Genomic DNA, 22901 nt, shown 5'->3' with positions numbered 1-22901 from the left:
GAGGAAAATCACAAGTCCAACGACGAGGATAATTGTCTGAAGAATCTTAAAGTTCCCGAACTAAAACCCCAAAATGTAAACTTATGGGCTAAAGACGCGACTGTAATACCGGCAAATTACGTAGGATTCATTGAGCTCACTTCGAGAGAAAACCCGGATTACGACCAAGATATTTACCTTGAAGGACACATCCGACTATTCCCGGGCAAAGAATATTGCGTCCCGAGAGGAATTTACACGTTGGACAAGAAAGGACAAACCTGTATACCCGTTGTTAACGTCTCAGAGTCCGATATTACTATTGACTGTGGGCAACGGATGGTACGAGCTGAGCCTTGCGAAGCAAAAAACGAGCGAACATCAGAGGATGTATTACATGTCGAACCAAGAAAGCGACGACGGTTTGATGTCGATGAATTTAACGTAGGCCAAAATGTATCACTCGAAAGCCAGAAACGTATATGCGAGCTCATTAACGGCGAATTCAGAGATTGTTTTGCCGATAATTTGTACGAATTGGGAAAAACGGACTATGTCACCATGGAAATCAAGGTGTCAGACGACGAACCGGTTGCTTATAGACCATATCGTCTATCATACGCAGAAAGAGGGAGAGTACGAGAACAGATGTCTGCCCTATTGGACGCAGGTATCATAGTAGAGTCAAATTCGCCATACGCAAGTCCAATATTAATAGTGAAGAAAAAAAAACGGAGAGGAGCGTATATGTATCGATTTCCGAGGAGTCAACCGAAAAACCAAGAAAAACGCATCTCCACTTCCACTCATTGACGACCAATTAGAGCGACTCCTAGGCAATAGATTCTTCACGAGTTTGGACCTTGCTTCAGGTTATTACCAGATACCTATGGGGAAGGACTCGCAAGAGAAAACAGCGTTCGTAACGCCAGATGGGCACTATGAATTTACAAGCCTACCATTTGGATTGGTCAATGGTCCCGATGTCTTCCAGCGCTTAATGAACACAGTGTTGGGTCCATAACGATACGCATTTGCACTGTCATACATGGATGATATACTTATACCTTCGACCACGGTGGATCAAGGCATAGATCATCTCGTCGACGTTCTTAAGGTCATACGAAGAGCGAAACTTACACTCAACTTAAAGAAATTCCATTTTCTGCAGAATGATATCTCCTATCTTGGATTTGAAATCAACGCACACGGTATACGACCAGGATCCATCAAAATACAGAGCGTGGAGGAGTTTCCTATACCTACGAACGTACATGAGGTTCGCCAATTCCTGGGACTCGCAAGTTATTTCCGCCGTTTTGTGAAAGGGTTCGCAGTCATAGCAGATCCACTTTCAGGACTTATGCGAAAAGATTCCGAATGGAAATGGACGGTGGAACGGCAACAAGCCTTCGAAAGCTTGAAATCGCACTTAACGCAACGACCAGTGTTGAGGCTCTACGATCCAGCAGCCGTCACGGAAGTCCACACAGATGCCAGTCAGGTGGGCATCGCTGGCATTCTTATGCAGCAGGATACTGACAAGACAATGCACCCAGTAATTTACGCCAGCAGAAAGACAACGAAGGAAGAAGCTAGGTACCACTCCAGCGAGTTAGAAACACTGGCCGTGGTGTGGACCCTGGAGAAATTCAGAGCCGCCGTGGTGTGGACCCTGGAGAAATTCAGAGCCTTCCTAATCGGGTTAGAGTTTACCGTTGTTACGGACTGTAGCTCGGTACGATCAACTTTAGCAAAGAAACACATCGTACCAAGAGTTGGTAGATGGTGGTTAAAACTGCAGGAATTTACCTTCCAGGTTATCCATCGACCAGGCACAGCCATGGCTCACGTAGACGCCCTGAGTCGAGCACCAGCAAACGAACCGGAAGAAATGGGTATAGTCAATGGAGTTCTTGTACTACACACCCAGGTGTTCACTGAAGACTGGTTAGCAGCCGCCCAATACAGTGATCCGAAATTAAGAGCGATTAAAGAGCAACTAACGAAAAGTGGGAAGCTGACGAAAGACGAAAAACAACGAAGACAAACTTTTATGGGTAGTACCAGACCAAGCGAGGTGGCGTATTGTAAAAAACTGCCACGACGACATAGGACACGTAGGAGTAGAGAAGACATGCCTCAAGATTTCTGAAAAAAACTGGTTCCCAAGACTTCGCCGTTACGTACGGAGGTATATCTCGGGATGCTTGGAGTGCCTTTTTCATAAGCGCCCTGCTGGAAAAAAAACTGGATTCTTGCACTCAATAGACAAAGTGGGCGTACCATTCCACACGGTACACGTCGATCATCTGGGCCCGTTCGTCTGTAGCGTAAGAGGAAATACATACCTCATAGCAGCCATAGATGCATTTACGAAATTCACGATTTTACGGGCAGTGAGGGACACAGGAATGGCCGCCACGAGACGCTTCTTGGAAGACATTATAGGAATGTTTGGAGCCCCGCAACGGTTGATCACAGACCAGGGGACATCTTACTCCGGAAAAGCTATAACAGACCTTTGCCGTTTAGCAAATGTCAAACACATCACGAACGCCACTGCGACGCCACGCGGGAATGGTCAAATCGAAAGAGTAAATAGACAACTAACTCCAGCGATAGCGAGTATGAGCAGCCGACCGGACGAAAAAGATTGGGATACCCATATACACCAGATACAGTGGGGAATTAATAATACGATCCATAGCGCGATTAAATGCACCCCATTTTCACTTTTGCGGAACTTCAAGTCTCGCAATCCGACCGACGATTTCGTAGCTATTGCCGTTGACGAAACTTTCGACGAAGAGGTGATAAAACGGAGAGATGAAGCCATCTCAAATATTAGAGCTGATCAAGAGAAACAGCGTTTTCGGTACAACGCTAAAAGAGCTAAAGCTCAAACGTTTGAGCCAGGAGATTTAGTGGTCGTGGAAAGAAACCCTCAAGCGACCGGACAACCCTTGAAAACAGCGGTCAAGTACAGAGGTCCATACGTAGTTTCTGAAAAACTGAAATACGATAGATACCTCATCGAGGATTTGCCAGAAAATCAGCGCACGAACAAGTTTTATAGGAATACGGCGCCAGTCGACCAACTCAAAAGGTTTCCGATCAAAGATAACACAGAAGATTACGCCTCCGGTGAATCTTCTGAAGAAGACGAATCTGAAGCGGCACCGCTTCAGATGTCGCCAATAAGCGTTCCTGTAGACAACGATGAAGACGAAGTTCAGGTACGCCGAAGCAAGCGCAACAATAAAAGACCCAGCTTCTTAAAAGACTATATTTTAGACTAGGGTTAATTCATTTGAGTTATATGTTATTTTAGAAGTGTTACTTTGCGTTGTTTCAATCAAGTTAATATGACTGCATTGTTTTTTTTCCTGTTAATTTTAACGAATATTACCATTAACGATTGTATCAGGAGATTCAATATAGGCAGGATAAGCTGAATGTTAGCGCGCAAATACTATAAGATATAGATGGCGATAGCGTCACTACTTTTGTTAAATAGCTCAACTTTCTCTCGAGCGACCCGCTCGACGGTCAAGGGGATGACCCCCCCCCCTTTGACCGGCGACAGGAGAGGAAAGGCGAGAACCACTGTCTTGTTTTTTACGCCCGTAATGTACGGCCGCGAGTGGCCAACGCTCTTACTTATGTATGCTATTAAACTTATATTTCCTTAATCTAACGAACGAGTAATCCTTTAATAAGCCATCAGACACTAAGCTAAATAAGTACTAACATAACTTGTTTTTAAGGCGGATAATTCGATTACAAATCATCTCCCTCTTGCTGAACCTCCGCAATCTGCTTTTCTAACATTTGGACGTGATGCACCTTTTAGATTCGCCCCAGTTCTTCCCCCGACCGTAATGGAAACGTGAGTATATTAATAACTTCCAAATATCACGCGTGAAAAGACCTCTATTTAGTATGGTCAACACAATTTGGTTAATACACTCGCGCACTTAAGACCATTTGTGGTAGTTTCAATTATGTATAATTAACTGTGTTAAACTACACGATATTGGAGATAATCCTTATTTCTGGCTCTTCCTCAGTTACAATACAGATTCCGCGCAGGCAACAAGGGGACATCAACCACCGTCACACGAAGCCGGATCGGACATACTACGAGAACTCATGACCAGGACTTCACTTCCTGGCGCGGGATATTCAGTAGCCTCCGTTCCTGGCCAAGTATTTTACTCTGGATATTTCAACCGGTGTTTGCTGCCCCAACCTTCAACAGGGTACCAGTGGCGCGTGTTAGTCGGAAACAACCACCAAGCGCCATTCCAGATATCTTCATCGCTCTATGAGTTGCACTACCAACAAAACACGTCATTCACGATGCCGAGTCCAACACCACGTCTTATGTCCACCTACCCCAATATGACTGAAGACGACTGGCAAGCGGCCATTAATCTGTATTCCATCAGCCGGCAAGGCGCTGTGTCGCCGGTAATCGACGTCGAAACCTGTTCGCTGGATGAACAAGGCGCCACAAGTGATACGAGTAACTATATTTATTACATTTATCGTCAATTTCCACTTACTAATTTGGAATGTCCATTTCAGCCTCGTCAACAATTCCAGTCTCTGAACAGTCGACGGCCGTCGATCCGTGGACAATGATACGTCATTCAGCAGTCCGACGGCACCACAGGGGGCAACATCCTTCAACGAGGTGCCGCGCAAGTTCACTTCTCCCGCCGAGTCAAATACGCAGACGGTTATGAACAGCCCAAATTCCAAAAATGCGTCTGTCCAGGCTATGATTGATTTGAAGGCTTTCAGTGGCGTACAAAAAATTACATGCAGTCATTTAGACAAAATTACTAAAATCCGTTGCCAAAAAAAAATTCACCGATCAACAAAGATTCAAAACGCACAGCTTGCGCCACCAAAGCAAAGACGAACAAAAATATCGGTGTAATTTTTGCGGGAAAAGTTTTGTGCAGCGTTCTTCGCATAACACGCATTTACGGATCCATTCGGGGGCCAAGCCGTCCAAATGCGCGCACTGTGATCGGTGTTTTAGTGACAGCTCAACACAAAAAAAATTCGCGAATCCATACCGGAGAGAAGCCTTATCCGTGTCGGTTTAATTGCGGGAAGAATTTCAGCCAAAGTGGCAACTGCATAAGACATGAGTTGACCATTCACAGTTCAAAATAAGAGATTTTATTTCATTTATAAAAAATCTTTTAATCAAAAAAAGTTTTGAAATAAGGTACAATTTGTTAAATTGCTCACTTTAACAATTGGATAAATACAGATATAAAGCAGATCTAGGCCGGAATTTTAAAATTATATTATATGTTTAAAATTTTGTTTTATAAATAATCTTAATTTAAAAGTAAATTTAAAAAAATTGTATTTCGAAAAAACTAGGCCGGGTTTTTAAAATGATATTGTATATTTAAAAAAAATTATAAATTTATTCTTAATTTAAAAGTAAATTTTAAAATAGTGTATTTAAGATTTTTTTAAATTATTGGTTTTCCAAGTATTTTTAATTTTTATTCTAATTTGTACGGTGACATAAATATTTACCCAGCGATTCGCAATGATGCTTTAATTCAGTGGTTGATTAACCAAATCGTAGACTGCGTGCTCCGCCATGGCTGATAGCTCTTCGTCCATACCTTGCTTCCATTCTTCAGAGTCGTGACTGGAACGTGCCTCTTCGGCAGTCTTCGGAAGTTCATCGCAGATAAGAAAGACCTTGCCCACTAGTGTACAGGTACAGAAGACATTTTTCCTTCTCTTCAGTGTCGATCGATCTCGAAGGACAGGACCAGTGACTTCAGTGTGCGTTCCGACGGGTGTGGAGGCCACGTCTCGGGATACTTGACGGATCTGGTCGTCTCGTCTTCTTGGGCATTGACGGATCTGGTCGTCTCGTCTTCTTGGGCATTGACGGATCTGGTCGTCTCGTCTTCTTGGGCATTGACGGATCTGGTCGTCTCGTCTTCTTGGGCATTGACGGATCTGGTCGTCTCGTCTTCTTGGGCATTGACGGATCTGGTCGTCTCGTCTTCTTGGGCATTGACGGATCTGGTCGTCTCGTCTTCTTGGGCATTGACGGATCTGGTCGTCTCGTCTTCTTGGGCATTGACGGATCTGGTCGTCTCGTCTTCTTGGGCATTGACGGATCTGGTCGTCTCGTCTTCTTGGGCATTGACGGATCTGGTCGTCTCGTCTTCTTGGGCATTGACGGATCTGGTCGTCTCGTCTTCTTGGGCATTGACGGATCTGGTCGTCTCGTCTTCTTGGGCATTGACGGATCTGGTCGTCTCGTCTTCTTGGGCATTAACGGATCTGGTCGTCTCGTCTTCTTGGGCATTGACGGATCTGGTCGTCTCGTCTTCTTGGGCATTGACGGATCTGGTCGTCTCGTCTTCTTGGGCATTGACGGATCTGGTCGTCTCGTCTTCTTGGGCATTGACGGATCTGGTCGTCTCGTCTTCTTGGGCATTGACGGATCTGGTCGTCTCGTCTTCTTGGGCATTGACGGATCTGGTCGTCTCGTCTTCTTGGGCATTGACGGATCTGGTCGTCTCGTCTTCTTGGGCATTGACGGATCTGGTCGTCTCGTCTTCTTGGGCATTGACGGATCTGGTCGTCTCGTCTTCTTGGGCATTGACGGATCTGGTCGTCTCGTCTTCTTGGGCATTGACGGATCTGGTCGTCTCGTCTTCTTGGGCATTGACGGATCTGGTCGTCTCGTCTTCTTGGGCATTGACGGATCTGGTCGTCTCGTCTTCTTGGGCATTGACGGATCTGGTCGTCTCGTCTTCTTGGGCATTAACGGATCTGGTCGTCTCGTCTTCTTGGGCATTGACGGATCTGGTCGTCTCGTCTTCTTGGGCATTGACGGATCTGGTCGTCTCGTCTTCTTGGGCATTGACGGATCTGGTCGTCTCGTCTTCTTGGGCATTGACGGATCTGGTCGTCTCGTCTTCTTGGGCATTGACGGATCTGGTAGTCTCGTCTTCTTGGGCATTGACGGATCTGGTAGTCTCGTCTTCTTGGGCATTGACGGATCTGGTAGTCTCGTCTCCGCAATCCGAATCGTCGGACAAGTGCTCGCCCTGTCTGGTGGCAACATCACATTTAGGAATAAAAGTTTCGATGGAACATTGCTCGGGGTTGAATTTTACGTCTCGGGACCGGATAACTTTTCTTAGCTCTGGAACGTAGATCCGGTATCCATCTGCATCTCATTCATATCCAACCAGAAAACCCTTGTAAGCCTTCTTGGATAGTTTCTTACGATTCACCTTTGGGATATGGACATAGCAGTCGGTTCCGAAAACTCTCAGATGCTTGATTGACGGTGTAATTTTCTCAGACCATAATTTAAGCGGAGTCTTCCCAGCGATACGAGTCGGTGCTGATCGGTTGAGAATGTAAGTCGTGGTGTTAACAGCCTCGGCCCAGAGATTCGGCGGCTGATCAGGTGTGGAATGGAGCATGGCTCTTAAGGATTTCATGACGCCATTTTGCTCCGGAGTGTATGGCATTGACCTTCGATGAGGTAGGCCAATCTCTTCAGTAGTGATACGGCGAAATTCTTCGTTGACATATTTAGTCCCATTATCGGTGATCAGTTCGCTGACAATATGTTCGTAATTCTTGCAGACAGCGAGAAACTCCTTGAGATAGTCAACCACTTCAGATTTCTTCGACAGGAAATCTGTCATTCGTTAACCGGAATACTCGTCTTTGAAGAGGAGGTATTAGTGCTTTCCTCCTAGCGATGGCGTCGGTGATGGCCCCCAGAGATCTGAATGGACTCTTTCTCCAGGTTTCGTGGCCTTGACAATACGGGTACCGAAGTTTTGACGAGACATCTTCCCATAGACGCAGCCCTCGCATAGAGTATCCTTCGAATCAGTGACTTCATATCCAAGCTTTTTCAACGTAGCAGCAACATGGCGTTTGTCTTGGTGACCCAAGCGTTCATGCCATACTTGGAGATCAGCTTTCTTGTCGTTCCTGGATCTGCGGCAAGGTAGACCCGAGTTTGCGGCTGGTCTACCGTGATATCCAAACGGTACAAAGATTCGAATTTCCCAGGAAGACATAGTTGACGCTTGCCTCTCTTCACGTCGTATAGCCCACGGGTAGTTGATGACGCTCGGAACTCCAGCTTCGGATTACGTCTTATGGAAGCCTTGAGTGAAAATACGTTGCACGCAAAGTCACTAATATGCCAGACTCATGGATAACGTCGCAATGAACGATATTGCCGTCTTTGTAACGTATTCGGATGTCCCTTTCTCAGTCTGCTCTCATGCGCGCCTTGTTACCAACTTGCAGCGAAGCTGGGCTATCGAAAGGACGGAAGTTGACATACTTGGTCACATCATTCGCAAACATGCTGTGTTGCTCCTGAGTCAAAGTACCAGCGGCTTTCGGTGGATGACCCAGCCATCGGGCCATTTACTGCGAGGTAACCGTCGTTACTATTGACCTCTGAGGTGTTGCGGCTGCCTCTGACAGGTTTCCTGGGCTTCTTACAATCTTTTGAAAAATGACCTGGCTGATTACAGTTGTAGCACCTTGGCAATTTCTTCCGAGGGTTCCGGTTCGTTGCCTGTCCGGAGTTCCCGTTGCCTTCTCGACGAGCTATTCGCCGAGATGAATCTGCTGAAGCGTTGTCATCTCGTGTTGCGCGACCAATTAGAAGGCGACAGTCTGCTTTTCGTCCGGCAGTGTATCCCACAGCATGCTGAACTCTCGGTATTCATCACGCGGAAAGGACTCGAAAATGCAAGCAACCAGAATGCAGTCATCAAAAGAGATATCCTTCTCTCTCTTAGCGGTGGTCAGGATGTCAGCCCACAACAAACGCCTTTGAGCAAGGTGTGTTGCCATATCAACTTCAGGGGACTTTGTGGTTCGAATTAATTTAGCTAGAAGCTTCCGGAGCCAGTTCGATGACTTCTGCTCGAAAATCTCGAGGAGCTTGTCCCATACCTCTTTGGGCGTCTCGCAGTCAGCAATCATGTTCTGGACTTTATGGAATAACGCTGACCAAATGACTATACGGCTTACGCTGACCGCTACTTGATATTTCTTGAAATCAGCCGCATACGTTTCTTCTTTTGACGTGGTTCTGATCGGTTTTGTCCAATCGCCTGTGATAATACCGTAGACATCTCGGATTATCAGGACATCGCTGACTTGTCTCTTCCAGCTACGCCAGTTCTCGGGACCAGACAGTCTGTCTATGTCTTGGCGCAGGAGACTGTCCATCGTCCGGATTCAGTGGACCAGGAAGCATGAACCAGTTGAGAAAAGACCCTCAGTGGAACATCGACATCTTGGTGGCGCAGTGGGAGCGTTCTGGGCCCATAACCTATTGAAGTTTTTACGCTTCAATGATAAAAGCAGCTTCCACACCAGACGAAACTAAATTAAGACGGAGTAAACATTTTAAATCAATAAAATCAAGTTTATTTAAGATGAAACATAATACGAACTGGAGCAAGGTTACATTTTGCGTGACTGTTTTTTTACTGAAAATTTAACCATTAAAAAACATGGAAGAAAAAACGTTATCGGTGCGACAAATAGAATATGCTTTAAAAAATATATTTACACAATAAAATATTTTTTTTCTTTGTTTACACATCGCATATCTATATCACTTCCAATTTTCTTCAACAGAAATACACCCACCCTGAGAATTCCAGATTTCGGTACTTTATCTGATACACTAGCCAAGAAGCCCGCCTTTCAGGCGGGCCCTCAGCTAGTTGTGTGTTTCGAGGCACTCCACACCAGTACGCTCGTCCCCAAAAATTTGAAGAGACTGAGAGACCGCCTCTCCTCGCAGAACGTCGGAAAGGACGGGAGTGTAGAAACGCTTGCGGCATTCCTCCTCCCAGCTTTGACAATGTTACCTACTGCTGCCCTGACTGAGTATAAGGACTCTGAGAAACCGAGCTAATAGGTTTTCTCGACCACAGAATAGCGTGGAAAAAGAGGAGCCACTACCCATACGCGCAGATTTTAGCACTCGACCGGGTTAACAGGGTAAGGCAGTCCCGATTTCGTTAGTGACTAATCTAAAGCCCGAACGTCGGTGATTCAAGGTCACTATAAATACCATAGCGTGGGAGGCGGGGGAGACGTCGTTGGCGCCTCGCCATCTCTGCCTATAGGCTAGTCGAACCACGACCAGTAACAAAGTTAAAGGCAATCCCGGTTTATCTCTGTCCCGTGCCGCCTTTGTCTTCGCCCGGTTCGCCCCCCGCCTTTGGCACCCTTACTGACTAAGCAAAAACACTAAAATGGCTATAGTTGAGCCACTAACGAAGCGAAATGCAGTAGCTTCTCTCACCGTCCCGCGCTGGCTTTCCGGCCTTTGGCTTCATGACAGACTAAGAAAACATTCCTGAAAGCTCGGACGTACGACCAACGTACCAAGCGCTCCTTATAATATAGACTAGCCGAGAAGCTCACCCTACGGTTGGGCCCTCAGCTAGTTGTGTGTTTCGAGGCACTCCACCCCAGTAAGGCCCCCCCTGCCCCTTTTCCTCATGCCATAATTACCGGGGTACCCTTTCTACCCCGCAAAAATAACATAAAAACTCGTCTTTCTCCCGTGACCCAAACCCCCCAATGAGGCACCCCGTCCCCCTTTTCCCATGCCTGAATTACCGGGGTACCCTTTTACCCTCGCCAAAATTATTTAAAAACTCGCCTTTCTCTCTCGTTACAACCCCCCAGTAAAGCACCCCTCCCCCTTTTCCTCATGCCATAATTACCGGGGTTCCCTTTTTTCCGCAAAAATAACAAAAAACTCGGCTTTCTCTCTCGTCGCAAACCCCCTGTACCCCTGTAAACGCCCTGTACCTCTGTAAACCCCCTGTTCGCCTGTAAACCCCCATTACCCAATGGCATATTTGCTCCCCCCTCATGACGAACAGAAACAAATAAGAGACCGCCTCGCCTCGCAGAACGGCGGAAAGGCCGGGAGTGTCGAAAAGGTTGCCGCATTCCTCCTCCGAGCTTGGACAATGTTACATACTGCTGCCCTCACTGAGTAAAAGGAATCCGAGAAACTGAGCTAATAGGTTTTCTCGACCACAGAATGGAGTGGAAAAAGAGGAGGAACTACCTATACCCGCAAATTTTACCACTCGACCGGCTTAACAGGGTAAGCACGGACTGTAAATTTTAGAGGACCGGTATTCCCGAGGTATACGTTGGCGCCTCGCTATCTCTGCCTATAGGCTAGTCGAACCGTGCCGCCTGCCTTCGCCCGGTTCGCCGCCCCGCCTTCGGTACCCTTACTGACTGAACAAAAACACAGAAAAGGCTATAGTTGAGCCACTAACAAAGCGAAAGGCAGCAGCTTCTCTCACCGTCCCGCGCTGGCCTTCTCTTCGCCGGCCCGCCTTTGGCTTCTTGAGTCGTGACAGCCTAAGCAAACATTCCTGAAAGCTCGGACGTACGACGACGACCAACGTACCAAACGCTATTTATAATATAGATAGATAGCGAATCGTTTAGTAAGGTATTAATCAGCGCGTTCCAACAGGGTTTATCTTGATTATTATGAAAAATGTTTACTACTTATCTCTTAGTTTATTTAGTAATCAAGTTAATTTAAATTAAGGCAAGCTATTCAAAAATTAAATAAATTTTTTCACTAAGTATAACCATAAGTAACATTAAAAATACATGATATTCCGCCTATCTTTCTGAAACCAGATATGTCGGTTTAGGCGGAATTCTCGCGTACTTTAGACCACATTAGTTTCATTGTAAATCTAATAGGTGGGTTTACTGTGAAGGAAATTCGGATTGATTTTAATGCAATTTTCTATCCAGAGATGGAGCCATCGGTCATGAAATTGAATTCCTCCCCTTCTGGAGAAAATTATTTAGTTCGTTGGCGATTTTTTAATTATCCACATTGTCTTGTTTTTTACGGTTTTATATAGTACTTTCTTTAGAGATATTTCGCTTTTTACTTTAATTTTTGTAGTATAAGTTAGGTAGAAACGTGTGCTTTAAAAGTTATCCACAAATTTCGGTTATAAGTAACTAATTAGACCACAGATCCTAAATTTTAGCTCAAGCCTTGGCTTTCTATGGGTAGATTTTGCTGTGTACTGGATTGTAAACCGAGAGGTCTTGGAGATAAAGTAAGATTTTAAACTTACCTTATTTTTTCCAATTTTAATTTTGATTTTATTTTAACGGTATCATATCATGAAGTTCCGAGAAAAAAAGAAATATGTGTATGTTCCAATCATTTTGAAGAGACTGACTTTGCAGCTCCGACACCTAATGGTAAACGATACCTGAAGAAGACTGCAATCCCTTCTAATTTTTTATGGAATTTTAGAAACCCAATTGTTTTAAGAGACATTACTTCCAACCAAGTTCCAACCGCAAAAGAAGTGTTTCCATGTACTGAACCGTCCACATAAAATAATATTCTTAACGTTGCAGTAATGGAAGCTGCAAACAATGATGAAGATGTGAGGCGTGAAAATGCTGCACTAAAAGGTGAGGTTTCAAACTTGAAACTGCAGGTGAATGATTTAAGGTTAGCATTGCAGATAAAAAACTTTAAATTATTGCACGTAGAAAAGCGATTAGAAGCTAAATCGAAGAATGTAAAGACCCTTGAACAACAACTAAAGAAGTTAACTCCCAGTTTAGAAAGTATCAAAACTGATGATGAAGCGGTTGCCTTTTACACCGGATTGCTGAACTACTAAAAAGTTATGCAGCTATATGTTTTTCTTGATCCTGGACCAGACGGAGAAAACATCATTTATTGGAAAGGATCTCAAAGTGCTAACAACACCAATGTGTCTCCGGGACTACGTAGTAAAAAAATTAGTGTGGTTGATCAGTTTTATATGGTACTGATGAGGTTACGCTTAGGCCTTTTTGTGAGACCTAGCTGACAGATTTGGAATTTCTAAAGCGTCAGTCAGTAATATTTTCAATACATGGATCAACTTCATGTATTTACAACTTAGTCAAATTAGTATCTGGCCTACACGAGAGCAAGTAGAGGCAAATATGCCAGAAGAGTTCAAATCTACGTACCCTACCACTCGCGTGATTTTAGATGCATCTGAAATTAAGTGTGAAGTGCCGAGTTCATTAGTTTTGCAATCGGGTACTTTCTCTAACTACAAATCATGCAACACATATAAAGCGTTAATTGGAATCAGCCCAAATGGATTTGTGACATTCGTATCAGGTTTGTACACTGGCAGTATATCCGATAAAGAACTAACGCAACGAAGTGGTTTTTGTGAGTTAGACTTTGATGAGAATGACAGTGTAATGGCCGATAAAGGGTTCTTAATTGAGGAAATGTTAAACGAAAAAAAGGTTACCCTCAACATCCTTCCATTTCTTGGAGCACGAGATCAATTTGAAAAGAAAGAATTAGAAGAAACCCAGAAGATTGCAGCTCTACGTATTCATGTGGAGCGCCGAATACAGAGAATTAAAGGGTGGCACATATTTGACAGACCAATACCAATAAGCGATAGGTAAACAATATAGTCACACCAGGAGTAGCCAGATAGCGCCATTTGTCCCTTTATTTGGTGGTAGTGGTTGTGGGTTTTATCCATTTGTAAGTCACCATCTTGTAGCTTTACATGGTAGCCATCACTAATCACTAATTTAGATGAGTTTTCATCACGTAAGGAAGAAGGGGCCTTTATTTCGATGATCCCAAAGGGATTAGCTTCTCTTGGATCATAAACAAAGCCATCTGGTGATGTTCCGAGCCAGTATTTCTGTGGATTTATTACATAACCAGCTGGAGAAACTTACATCATGACCCAAATTGTTCATTTCTTGGATATATTTGTTTCTCGCAATTGGTTCGAATTTTTTTCCATATTTAATTGAATTTAATTGGCCTATATCTTTGGGTTCTACTATATTTTTTACCCCAGTTTTACTCCATTCTTCCCTACGCCTCTTGCAGACAGTTCCGAAGTTTGAGGAACTTAGTCTAGTAGATCTTCTTCCAAAGTGTTGAATCAGATTGACTTTTAGTGTCTCTTTCTATATCTTTTGCATCCTCAATAGAAATTACATTTTTCTGAAATTCAAATACCAAAATGATTATTTAAAGATTGGTCTTAAATGTAAAATATGCAAACAACCACATACCAAAAACATGATATTTTCTTCAAATTGAAGAGGGAAATAAACTCCTTCAATTGGTAATTATATTAAGGTTGTAGCAAAAGCAGGAATTTCAAGATCTACGTTCCTGGTGGATAATTTCATATCTCACTAGTGTATGTACTACATCTTACCCCGCAGTATTTAAACTCAGTTGGTAACTCATTGGTGAGTTTTGAGATGCATTTCCCATTTTGGTTTCTACCCATTTAGCTGAGTTGGGAAGGGGAATACATGAAAACATATCATCCTCATCATCTGATTTTGTCGATTGGAATGAAGCGTGTAGTTTCAACAGGGCAGCTTCAACTTGTTCAGCAGTGCGGGGCTTCGCTCGGCTTTCGTATAATCGGCAATGCAAAGGTTTTACACTCCCACCTTCCCTCGGTGATTGAAAGTTTACATCCAATAGGGCCATTGGTATTATTGTTGATGTTCGAGGACGGTTAAATTTCTGCGGTAGTTCCGTGCATGATACCTGTTGAGGTGGATCTTAAATCTCTTTTTCCTTCAGAATCACTAGTAGTCTTAAGAGTGACATCAAATGGTTGCATGTACCACATTTCCCGGCTTTACATTCGCAGTAGCAGCGTTTAATTTGACTTTTATGGCCATTACTAATTTGAAATGCAGCAGTCACTAAATATGGCTTCTCATTCTTACGCTAGCTGCGAAAACATTTGGCCTTGACAAAAAAAAGGCAATTTTCCCTATAATATAAATTTATAAATTATTTCATTAACTTGCCCAGTTAATCCAGTTAAATAAATACTACAACTTACTTTAAACTGTTAGAATTCGTCAAAATGGTATCCGAATTATACTCCGCGGCAGCGGAGTATATTTAGAGCTCATCTTTTTTCCCCATTTCCACCTCTGCTGCGCGTATATTCGCAATTTACCGGTTTGGTCGTGGAAGACGTCAACTCAGCTTGAGTGACTTTTAGGCCTTTTTTGGGTCGCGCTCTAACCTCAACCACTTCTCATATTTTAATTCTGTAAACGAATTTAAAATCAGTGTGTTTCACTTCATAAGCCCGTCTTTTCACGATTTATAATTTAATCAATAACGCCGAGAAAATATAAGTTTTTGAAGCCAGGAAATTACGGATTCGAGGCATCCATTTTCCCTTTTAAGTTTCAGATTGGCGCGCATGCGCAACGGAAACGGGTGGAAGTCGGAAAAAAGTTGCCAACTTGCCGACACGGCTTCGTTTTGACGGCGGGTTTAATGCCGCCGCTGCCGCGTGCCCGGCTGCCCGCGTGAAATATTAATTTTCATATTCTAACATGTTTAAACATAATGATTTAAAACGAACAAATCTTCGATGATAAAAGGTAAATAATATAGTTGGCTTTCATTTCAACCTAAGTTTTGTCACTTTACGGTATTTGGTAATTCTAAATCGATTTAAATAAAAGTTAGGTTAAAATTTTGGGCCTTGGGTATTATCACTGCCATAATTTAGCAGCCCGACTTTTCGGAATTTCGCCTGGAATTCGGTAACAGCTTTATGGCGTATTGTCAATGTAAAAGCACCGAGATATCGAATAAAGGATACGTATTATCTTTGGTTGAACTAAACTCTCAGTATTTTTTAATGTTTAATTTTTGACGGGTGTTAAGTTTGACCCCTAAAAATTTTCGAACTTTAAAATTTGAAATGCCAAGGAGGCAAAACGACGGGCTGAGTATTTGCGCAGCAAAGGTAATAAGGTTTATGGGGTTGGACTAATATAACAATATTTTTTGAGTTTTAAATTATTTTTCTATGCAGGCCTTAGTTCGGCACTTTTATTAGAGACACTACCAACATTTAATTTTTAATTTTAGAAAGCAGTAATTTTTTAACAAATTATAAAATTGGGATGTAATTCTTGTAAAGCACCACGTCTCATAAATGGGCATATATTATAACAAAAACAGTTCTTCGAACTGAAAAAACAGTTTAGAGCTCGTTAAATATGCAGCCTTAAAGGGACATATATTATTTTTATTGTTGATTAATATGTCAAATTCATTTAAAGTATTAAAAAATATTCCTGTGAATAACAGAATGACGTCATTCCGCCTTTCAAATCACAGTCCACTGCTCCTCCAATTTTAAACACAATATCTTTGATCCAATTTTGCCCACAAAGGCATCCATATTTATATTTATTTTCTTCCCTACACATTTAACATAAAAATTTTAAAATTTATTATTTATTTATTGCAATAATCTGCAACAAAAATAAAATAATAATAAGAATAAATTTTTTGCTTACTTCCCATTAATACATAAGTAAACCCACCTATTGTCATACTTGTTCTTATGCTATAGCACAAGACTAAAGCTTCGAAAATTATCACCTCTTTTTTCCCGTTAATGAGATTTACGTAAAATTCAGCGAAAAATTACATATTTAACCTATAATTTTTATTTAGTTATTTTTATTTATTTATTGATTTATTTTTATTTATTTATTTATTTATTTATTTATTTATTTATTTATTTATTTATTTAGAAGTAAAATAGGTACAATAAGCCACAGAACGGGCTTGTACAAGATAAAATTTATCACGAACCAAATTAAACCCCATTTAAAAATTTACCGAATTACTTATACAAGATAAAATTAATCACTGAAATATTATACTTCATTTAATAGTTTACCGAATTATAAGTTTCCTTTGTTTTTACTAAACCTAAACAAAGGGAATTTCTGATTTGTCAACCATTAAAGGGTGAAAAAATATTGAAATTCGAAATTCGCGCCCTTTCGATGCGCGCCACGGAAATGCAAAGAGCGGAATCGAGAGGGACGAGGGAGACGCTGAATAACGTGGAAAATATCAGGTCACTGGAATAACGTGCAACCGGAATAACGTGGAAACTGAATAATTTGCTTAATGTTAAAACTGGAATAACGTGGAATCTGAATAACGTGAAAAATGTTAAAACTGGAATAAAGTGGAATCGGAATAACTTGGAAACTTAATAATGTGGATAATGTTAAAATTAAGATTTTTAAACATCGAAATTACGAAGAGAAAAGAAAGGAAGGCGCTCCGTAGCCGGGTAACGGCCGCGTTTCTCTCTGTCTCTTTCCGACATTTGGGGACGTGTTTCTCACTTTCTCTAAAACTTAACCTCGACACATTGGCGTAACGGTTTTGTTATGTTATAGCACTTGTAATTGACAGAATGTTAAGTATTTAATTTTTAACGATAGTATTAACCTTTCAAATTTTATTTACTTCTTTAAAACACATTTTGCATATTACATACATGGAAACAAACATTTAGAAACCTCCATCGAGTATAAAATTTTAATATCGTATTTCTACACTAGATGACGCCAGCGTGCATATTTTGGCGCAAAATTTGAAAATATAATTTTAAATTATTATATTTATTAAATAACTATAATTATTAAGTGCTATTTCAAGCTGGAAGTTTATATAAAAATAACCACAATTTAAATTAGAATTTCGTGGGTTTTATCATTTTTGAAATTTCTGATTGTGAACTAATGGCGCCATCTAGTATTAAGTAGATTATTAAAAATTTATACACCATGGCGGTACCCCTGTAAAAAAACTTATCCCTTCTTATATTCGTATTGGTGTATTGTATTTTCATTAGGGGTGTGCAAATACCTTTTTTTGGGGACCAAATCAAATATCAAATATATTTTTTAAGATCATCAAATACCAAATCAAATATTTGAAAAGTCAAATAATTTGGTCAAATAGTATTTGGTTAAAAATATTTGATCAAATACCAAATAGTATTCAAATATCAAATACTAGATCAAATATGAAATAATTTGGTTTTCAAATAGTGTCAAATAGTTGTCTACAACCAGTTTCAATTTAAATAAGTAAAATAACTTAACCTCCATTTCATTTATATTTAGCAATAAGTCAATTACTCAATGAAACTATCTTAATTATCATTAATCAATTAATCATCAAACTATTCAATTTAACTATTTATAATTATAGATATTAAAATTACGATCCATGGTTTTAAAATTTAAGTAATAGAATTTAAAATGACAGATACTTTATTACCAAGTCATAAAAAAGGTTTTTTTCGGCCCAAATGTTAACAATACTAGCACTTACAATATTTACAATTACATCGCTGACAATAAAAAATAATATCATCCCTTTTTTTATATATTTTTTTATACAACCTATTTATAGTTTGTTAATTATAAAGTGATGCCATTGTAATATCCAATAACTACTTTTATAGGTTTAATTTCCTCCAACCAAATATGTTAACCGTGCCTTTATCTAGATTTATAAGTATTAAGTGACAATTAAGTCTAATAGAAATGGAATTTTAAATTGTTTCTTACCATCAGTGAAAGTTGTTCAAGTCTTAATATGGAACTTTTCTAATTAACTAAAGTCTCAAACTATTTAAATAAAAGCATTTATTAATGCCGGTTTAACATAAATAAATTTAAATAATAATAAATCTAACTAAAACAATAGACTAACTAGTAGTAAAGAACCAAGTTTCTTTTACACTGGTCCAGCTTATAATGCTTCTTGCTTTGTGTTTTAGTTTCGCTTTCATATTTCCATTGTTCAGCCAATGGACAAAGCGCGCGAGCTTTAAAATTTTTGGCAACTTCTAGCGGTTAATTGATTATTTGACTAATTTATCTAATATTTGAAATCAACAAATTCTATTTGAAGACACCAAATTATTTGATTTTTGAACTATTTGACCAAATACCAAACTATTTGATATTATCAAATACTTTTTATAGCTATTTTCAAATATCAAATTATTTGGTCAAGAAATAAAATATTTGACAAATAGTTTTAAACACTATTTGATTTGGCAAACCGGTTATTTGATTTGGTATTTGGTCCAAATAATTTGGTAGTACCAAATATTTTGCACACCCCAAATTTTCATTGTTTTGACCTCGGCCTTGAGACGGCCACGCGGTGCACGAAAACAATTTCGAGGTTTGACGACTTGGGGTTTTCGGAATTAATTTTTATTTTTTACGATAGTTTTAACCTTAAAAACTTTACTTATTTCTCTAGAACATATTTTATAGTATGGATTGTATTCTCTTAGAAAAACCTTCTATATAGTTTTGACCTCGACCTTGACACGAAGCACGAAAAAAAATTAGAATCGAAATTAATTTTTCTATTTTGAATCTTGTTGGAATAGTTTTGGGCATACTTTCCACGTAGTCTTGGCTGTTGGTTTCAGCTCGGAGCAACAAACACAAGGAGAACGCAGCTAGCCTTTAAACACGCTAACGAAGGGTTGTGTACGAATTTCATTGTACGAGCGTCACGAGCCCTTACAATGAACGTTTTACGGGCGGGGGGGGGGAGACAATTTCCGAATTCTCCCCTTCCGACGGCAGCAGCAGCTAAAGCGTGTAGCCAATGAAAAACGTACACAAGAAAATCCACGACTTTTGACGGGTTGCGTTCTCCTTGTGTGGGGTGTTGTGTTTGTTGCTCCTAGGTTTCAGTCAGGCAGTGCAACAGAAAAATGGCTTTTGCGAGGGGGTAGTCACTCGTCAATATTTTATAAAAAAATTTAAAATATGAAATATTCGGTTATTCAATTAAAAACCCTTGATTAAATTGTCTGGTCTTGTCCGCCTTGTTATCTTATTTTGTTTTAATTATATCCCCGAGTGAACTTCATTAATCCGGTCAACAAAAATACAAAAAAATTTACAAAGTCACAATGTAACCGCTCAAAATGGACCCTATTTTATTAAAAGTAATGAGCATTAAAGATAATATAACCTCAGGTATTTGGTGTGGAACACCAACGTTTGCAGCTCTGGCCGCTCTTGCCTTTGGCTTTAGAAATGTTTGGCGCCAATGTACAGGGAAGTCGGAAAAATTGAAGGGGTCTTCCATAAAAATTGCTTTGCAGGTTATATTGACTTTAACATTAACCTTTTAAACTTCAATAACTTTATAATTAGTAATTGGAAATTAATGAAACTTATGGCATATTTCATTAAGTCAGGCCTCGTTTTTCAGTATATAATATAGTTAAATAATTAAACTATTCTCTTAATTAAGTTATCAAAGAAATCCCTGCCTTCTTCAAAAGCTGGAATTAATCATTTTACACTACGACCCCAAAAAAATCATTTTACACTACGACCCCAAATAAATCGTTTTACTAAAAGTAACGACATACAAAAAATATTTAAAGGAAAGTGCTCCAGAAATCACGAAGTTTTGTCATAACAAAAGACATAACCAACGGCAAGTACTCAGCATATGCGTTCCCATGAATACATTGCTCGGACTGTCGGGTTCCTGGAGTCTAGAACTCGTTCCGTTCCCCTGCTTGCTCCTGTTGTCAGGACTTCACACGTCACCTGGTGTTTCTTTGGTTATAGAAACTAAAACGTAAATCTAGGAAACAAAACCAATACGCACACTTAAAACTTCTATGATTGAAATTGGGAGTTGAGCAATTAACTTAATGCTGCCATTATCTTTTTCAGTAAGATAATTTTATGTCAGACCAAAACTATTATTATGCTATTGAGGGATTGATTTTGGGTTTAAGAAGATACACTCCCTTTAAGCAGGGATGTGCCAACGTTTCAACGATAGCGGGGCAAAAACCACCTTGTTAAAGAGGCTGCGTCCAAAAAAATGCCGAGAGATGAGAAACAAAACGCAAAGATGTCGCATGTTTAGTCAACTTGTCAGGTTGACAAGGCGCCCCTGTGGTGAAATAGAAGCGGGGGCAATTCGCCCCAGTGCTTGGCATGCCCCTGTCTTTAAGATAAATTAAAATCTATTGTATAATTGGTAATTTTGTCAACCAATAACTTAGAAATTAGGAGTTCACAGAAGCGACAGACCAACAGAACTATAAAATGACGAAGAATTGTTTTTGATTGCGCGGGTTTACCACCTTTGTCCACGGGAATTGGTTTCCGCATGTTGGCAACTCTGTGATCAAACGTTACCCTTTTTAGTGGCAAGTTGGCAACTGTCAACTAGTCATCGTCTTACCGTGTGTTTAAAGTTCCCTTAATAAAACTACGGCTCGTACTTAAATGTAGCTTCAAATACGAGAAACTTTTAACTCAATTTAATTTTTGGCGAGTTTTTGACGTGGTTATCTGCAAGGTTTAGATACGGTACATCGGTTCTCTGTTGACTACAGTTTTCAAGTTCCTGATAAAAATCGACAACTAAAGTTGGTAGGTACCAATTTTTTTAATTTATCGTTTTACTGTGTATCGAGTAAAATCCAAAGAACGTATTATAAAACGTTTAGATTAATTATTTCAATTTTATTTTAATTGTTTCAAGTACAATTATATTTGAAACAATTTAATTAATTTGTAACAGAAGGAAAATGGTGTAAATGTTCTTTTGTAGCTTTCGCGAGTACAAGTCGTAAAGTGAGCTGTTTTCCACTGGGCGATAGAAAAACGTTAACTTTTGAATTCAACCAATCATAAGATACTTTAAGTTAGAAGAGACCACCTATGGACTGTGAGAAGATACTTTAAAGAAGCTGGCCGGGTGCGCTTGCTTGTCGATCTTCAGGGGACAAGCATGGATGAAGGATATGACTGGAAGGCGATACAGTCATAAGGATACGCGACTCTATAGGAAATTTAGCAGACTGGATTTTGAAGCACCGCCTGTGAGTCAGCGCTGGTACTGCGAAAATAAATATATATATATATTTTTTTCCCGATCGACTAGAGCTTTATAATGGCCGACGGCGGAGAAGTTTTTAGTTGGAATTCACAAAGTTGCGAGGCCTATAAATGTGAAAATGCGAATGCAATTAGTCCAAGAAGTATAATTTTTTTCGGTTTCCTAAGGATAGAGAATAGGTAATTATTATAAAATTCGTTGAAATATCATTAAACCGTGCATTTTATCTTACTGAAATTACTAGGCCTTTGTCACTCATTTACAACTAATAAGTTTAAATTAAACTTACTAATTGTAGTTATTGAACTGTTTAATAATTAGTAATACGTTTATGATAAATTCAAAAATCAGTATGGACTAAAGTAACGTATGACTGCATTGAAATCAGGTAGAAAAAATTTGCATACTGTTCACGCTTAGAAAAAAGGGTTTGATTGTGCACCCTTAAGGGTTTAAAAAAATTTCAAATCAAAACCCTTTAAACCCCTTTAACGGCATTTTTTAAATATATGAAAGTTACCATTTTCTATTCAGAATTCTAAATAGAAAATGGTAACTTTCATATTTTTCAAAATAGCAAACTACATATTCATGTATAACCCAAATTGGTATCTTGTAATAGTACGTCTACAAGTGTAGAACCTTTGCAAGTTTGCGATTCTTTCTTTCATTCACATCTATATTTTCTTTAATACTTTGACTTTTTCCTATGGCAGCTTTAGCTACTGCTTGATCTTCATTATGTACTGTAAGGGAACGAAGAATCCTACATCTGATGAAAAACTGTCGGGCTTTTATTTGTATTTCTTTACATATTGACTTGGGAAGTTCAATTTATCTCATTTTGTAATCCAGTTTTGCCATGAAATTTTTCTTATGCATTGTGCGACTGAAAAGCTGTTAAAAAAACGTCAAATTTCATTATAGCTTCCGAAAATGTGGTAGTAGGCACTTTTAAGTTTCCAAACTCTTTATCCGAACCGTTTATGTAGGAACGCAGTATGATTAGCATCTCATTGTCATTGTC

The 22901-nt window shown here is 40.1% G+C and overlaps 2 protein-coding genes across 2 annotated transcripts in view; both read left to right on the top strand.

The window, feature by feature from the left end:
• Window positions 1-4776, top strand: part of LOC149934329 (uncharacterized) — a 79585-nt gene extending 74809 nt beyond the window's left edge. Inside the window, exons 2-5 of the mRNA XM_090153419.1 lie at window positions 3750-3871; window positions 4053-4510; window positions 4573-4692; window positions 4766-4776. Coding sequence (XP_090009545.1) covers window positions 3750-3871; window positions 4053-4510; window positions 4573-4692; window positions 4766-4776 — 711 coding nt within the window. The remainder of the gene's footprint in view (window positions 1-3749; window positions 3872-4052; window positions 4511-4572; window positions 4693-4765) is intronic.
• An 8220-nt stretch (window positions 4777-12996) lies between these two features.
• On the top strand, window positions 12997-13542 carry LOC149934328 (uncharacterized). Its single transcript, XM_090153416.1, has one exon. It carries the CDS (start codon window positions 12997-12999, stop codon window positions 13540-13542), a length of 546 nt encoding a protein of 181 aa, XP_090009542.1.
• The last annotated feature ends 9359 nt before the right edge of the window (window positions 13543-22901 follow it).

Source organism: Leiobunum rupestre, chromosome 7 (genome assembly GCF_980474605.1).
Source record: "Leiobunum rupestre chromosome 7, qqLeiRupe1.1.hap1, whole genome shotgun sequence".
NCBI classification, from domain to species: domain Eukaryota; kingdom Metazoa; phylum Arthropoda; class Arachnida; order Opiliones; family Sclerosomatidae; genus Leiobunum; species Leiobunum rupestre.
Note: the sequence above shows the minus strand (reverse complement) of the source record. Positions and strands in the feature narration are given on the sequence as shown.

What these genes read in the sequence shown, in the direction of transcription:
- LOC149934328 (XM_090153416.1), top strand. Translation starts at nt 12,997, where the DNA reads ATGTATTTACAACTTAGTCAAATTAGTATCTGGCCTACACGAGAGCAA.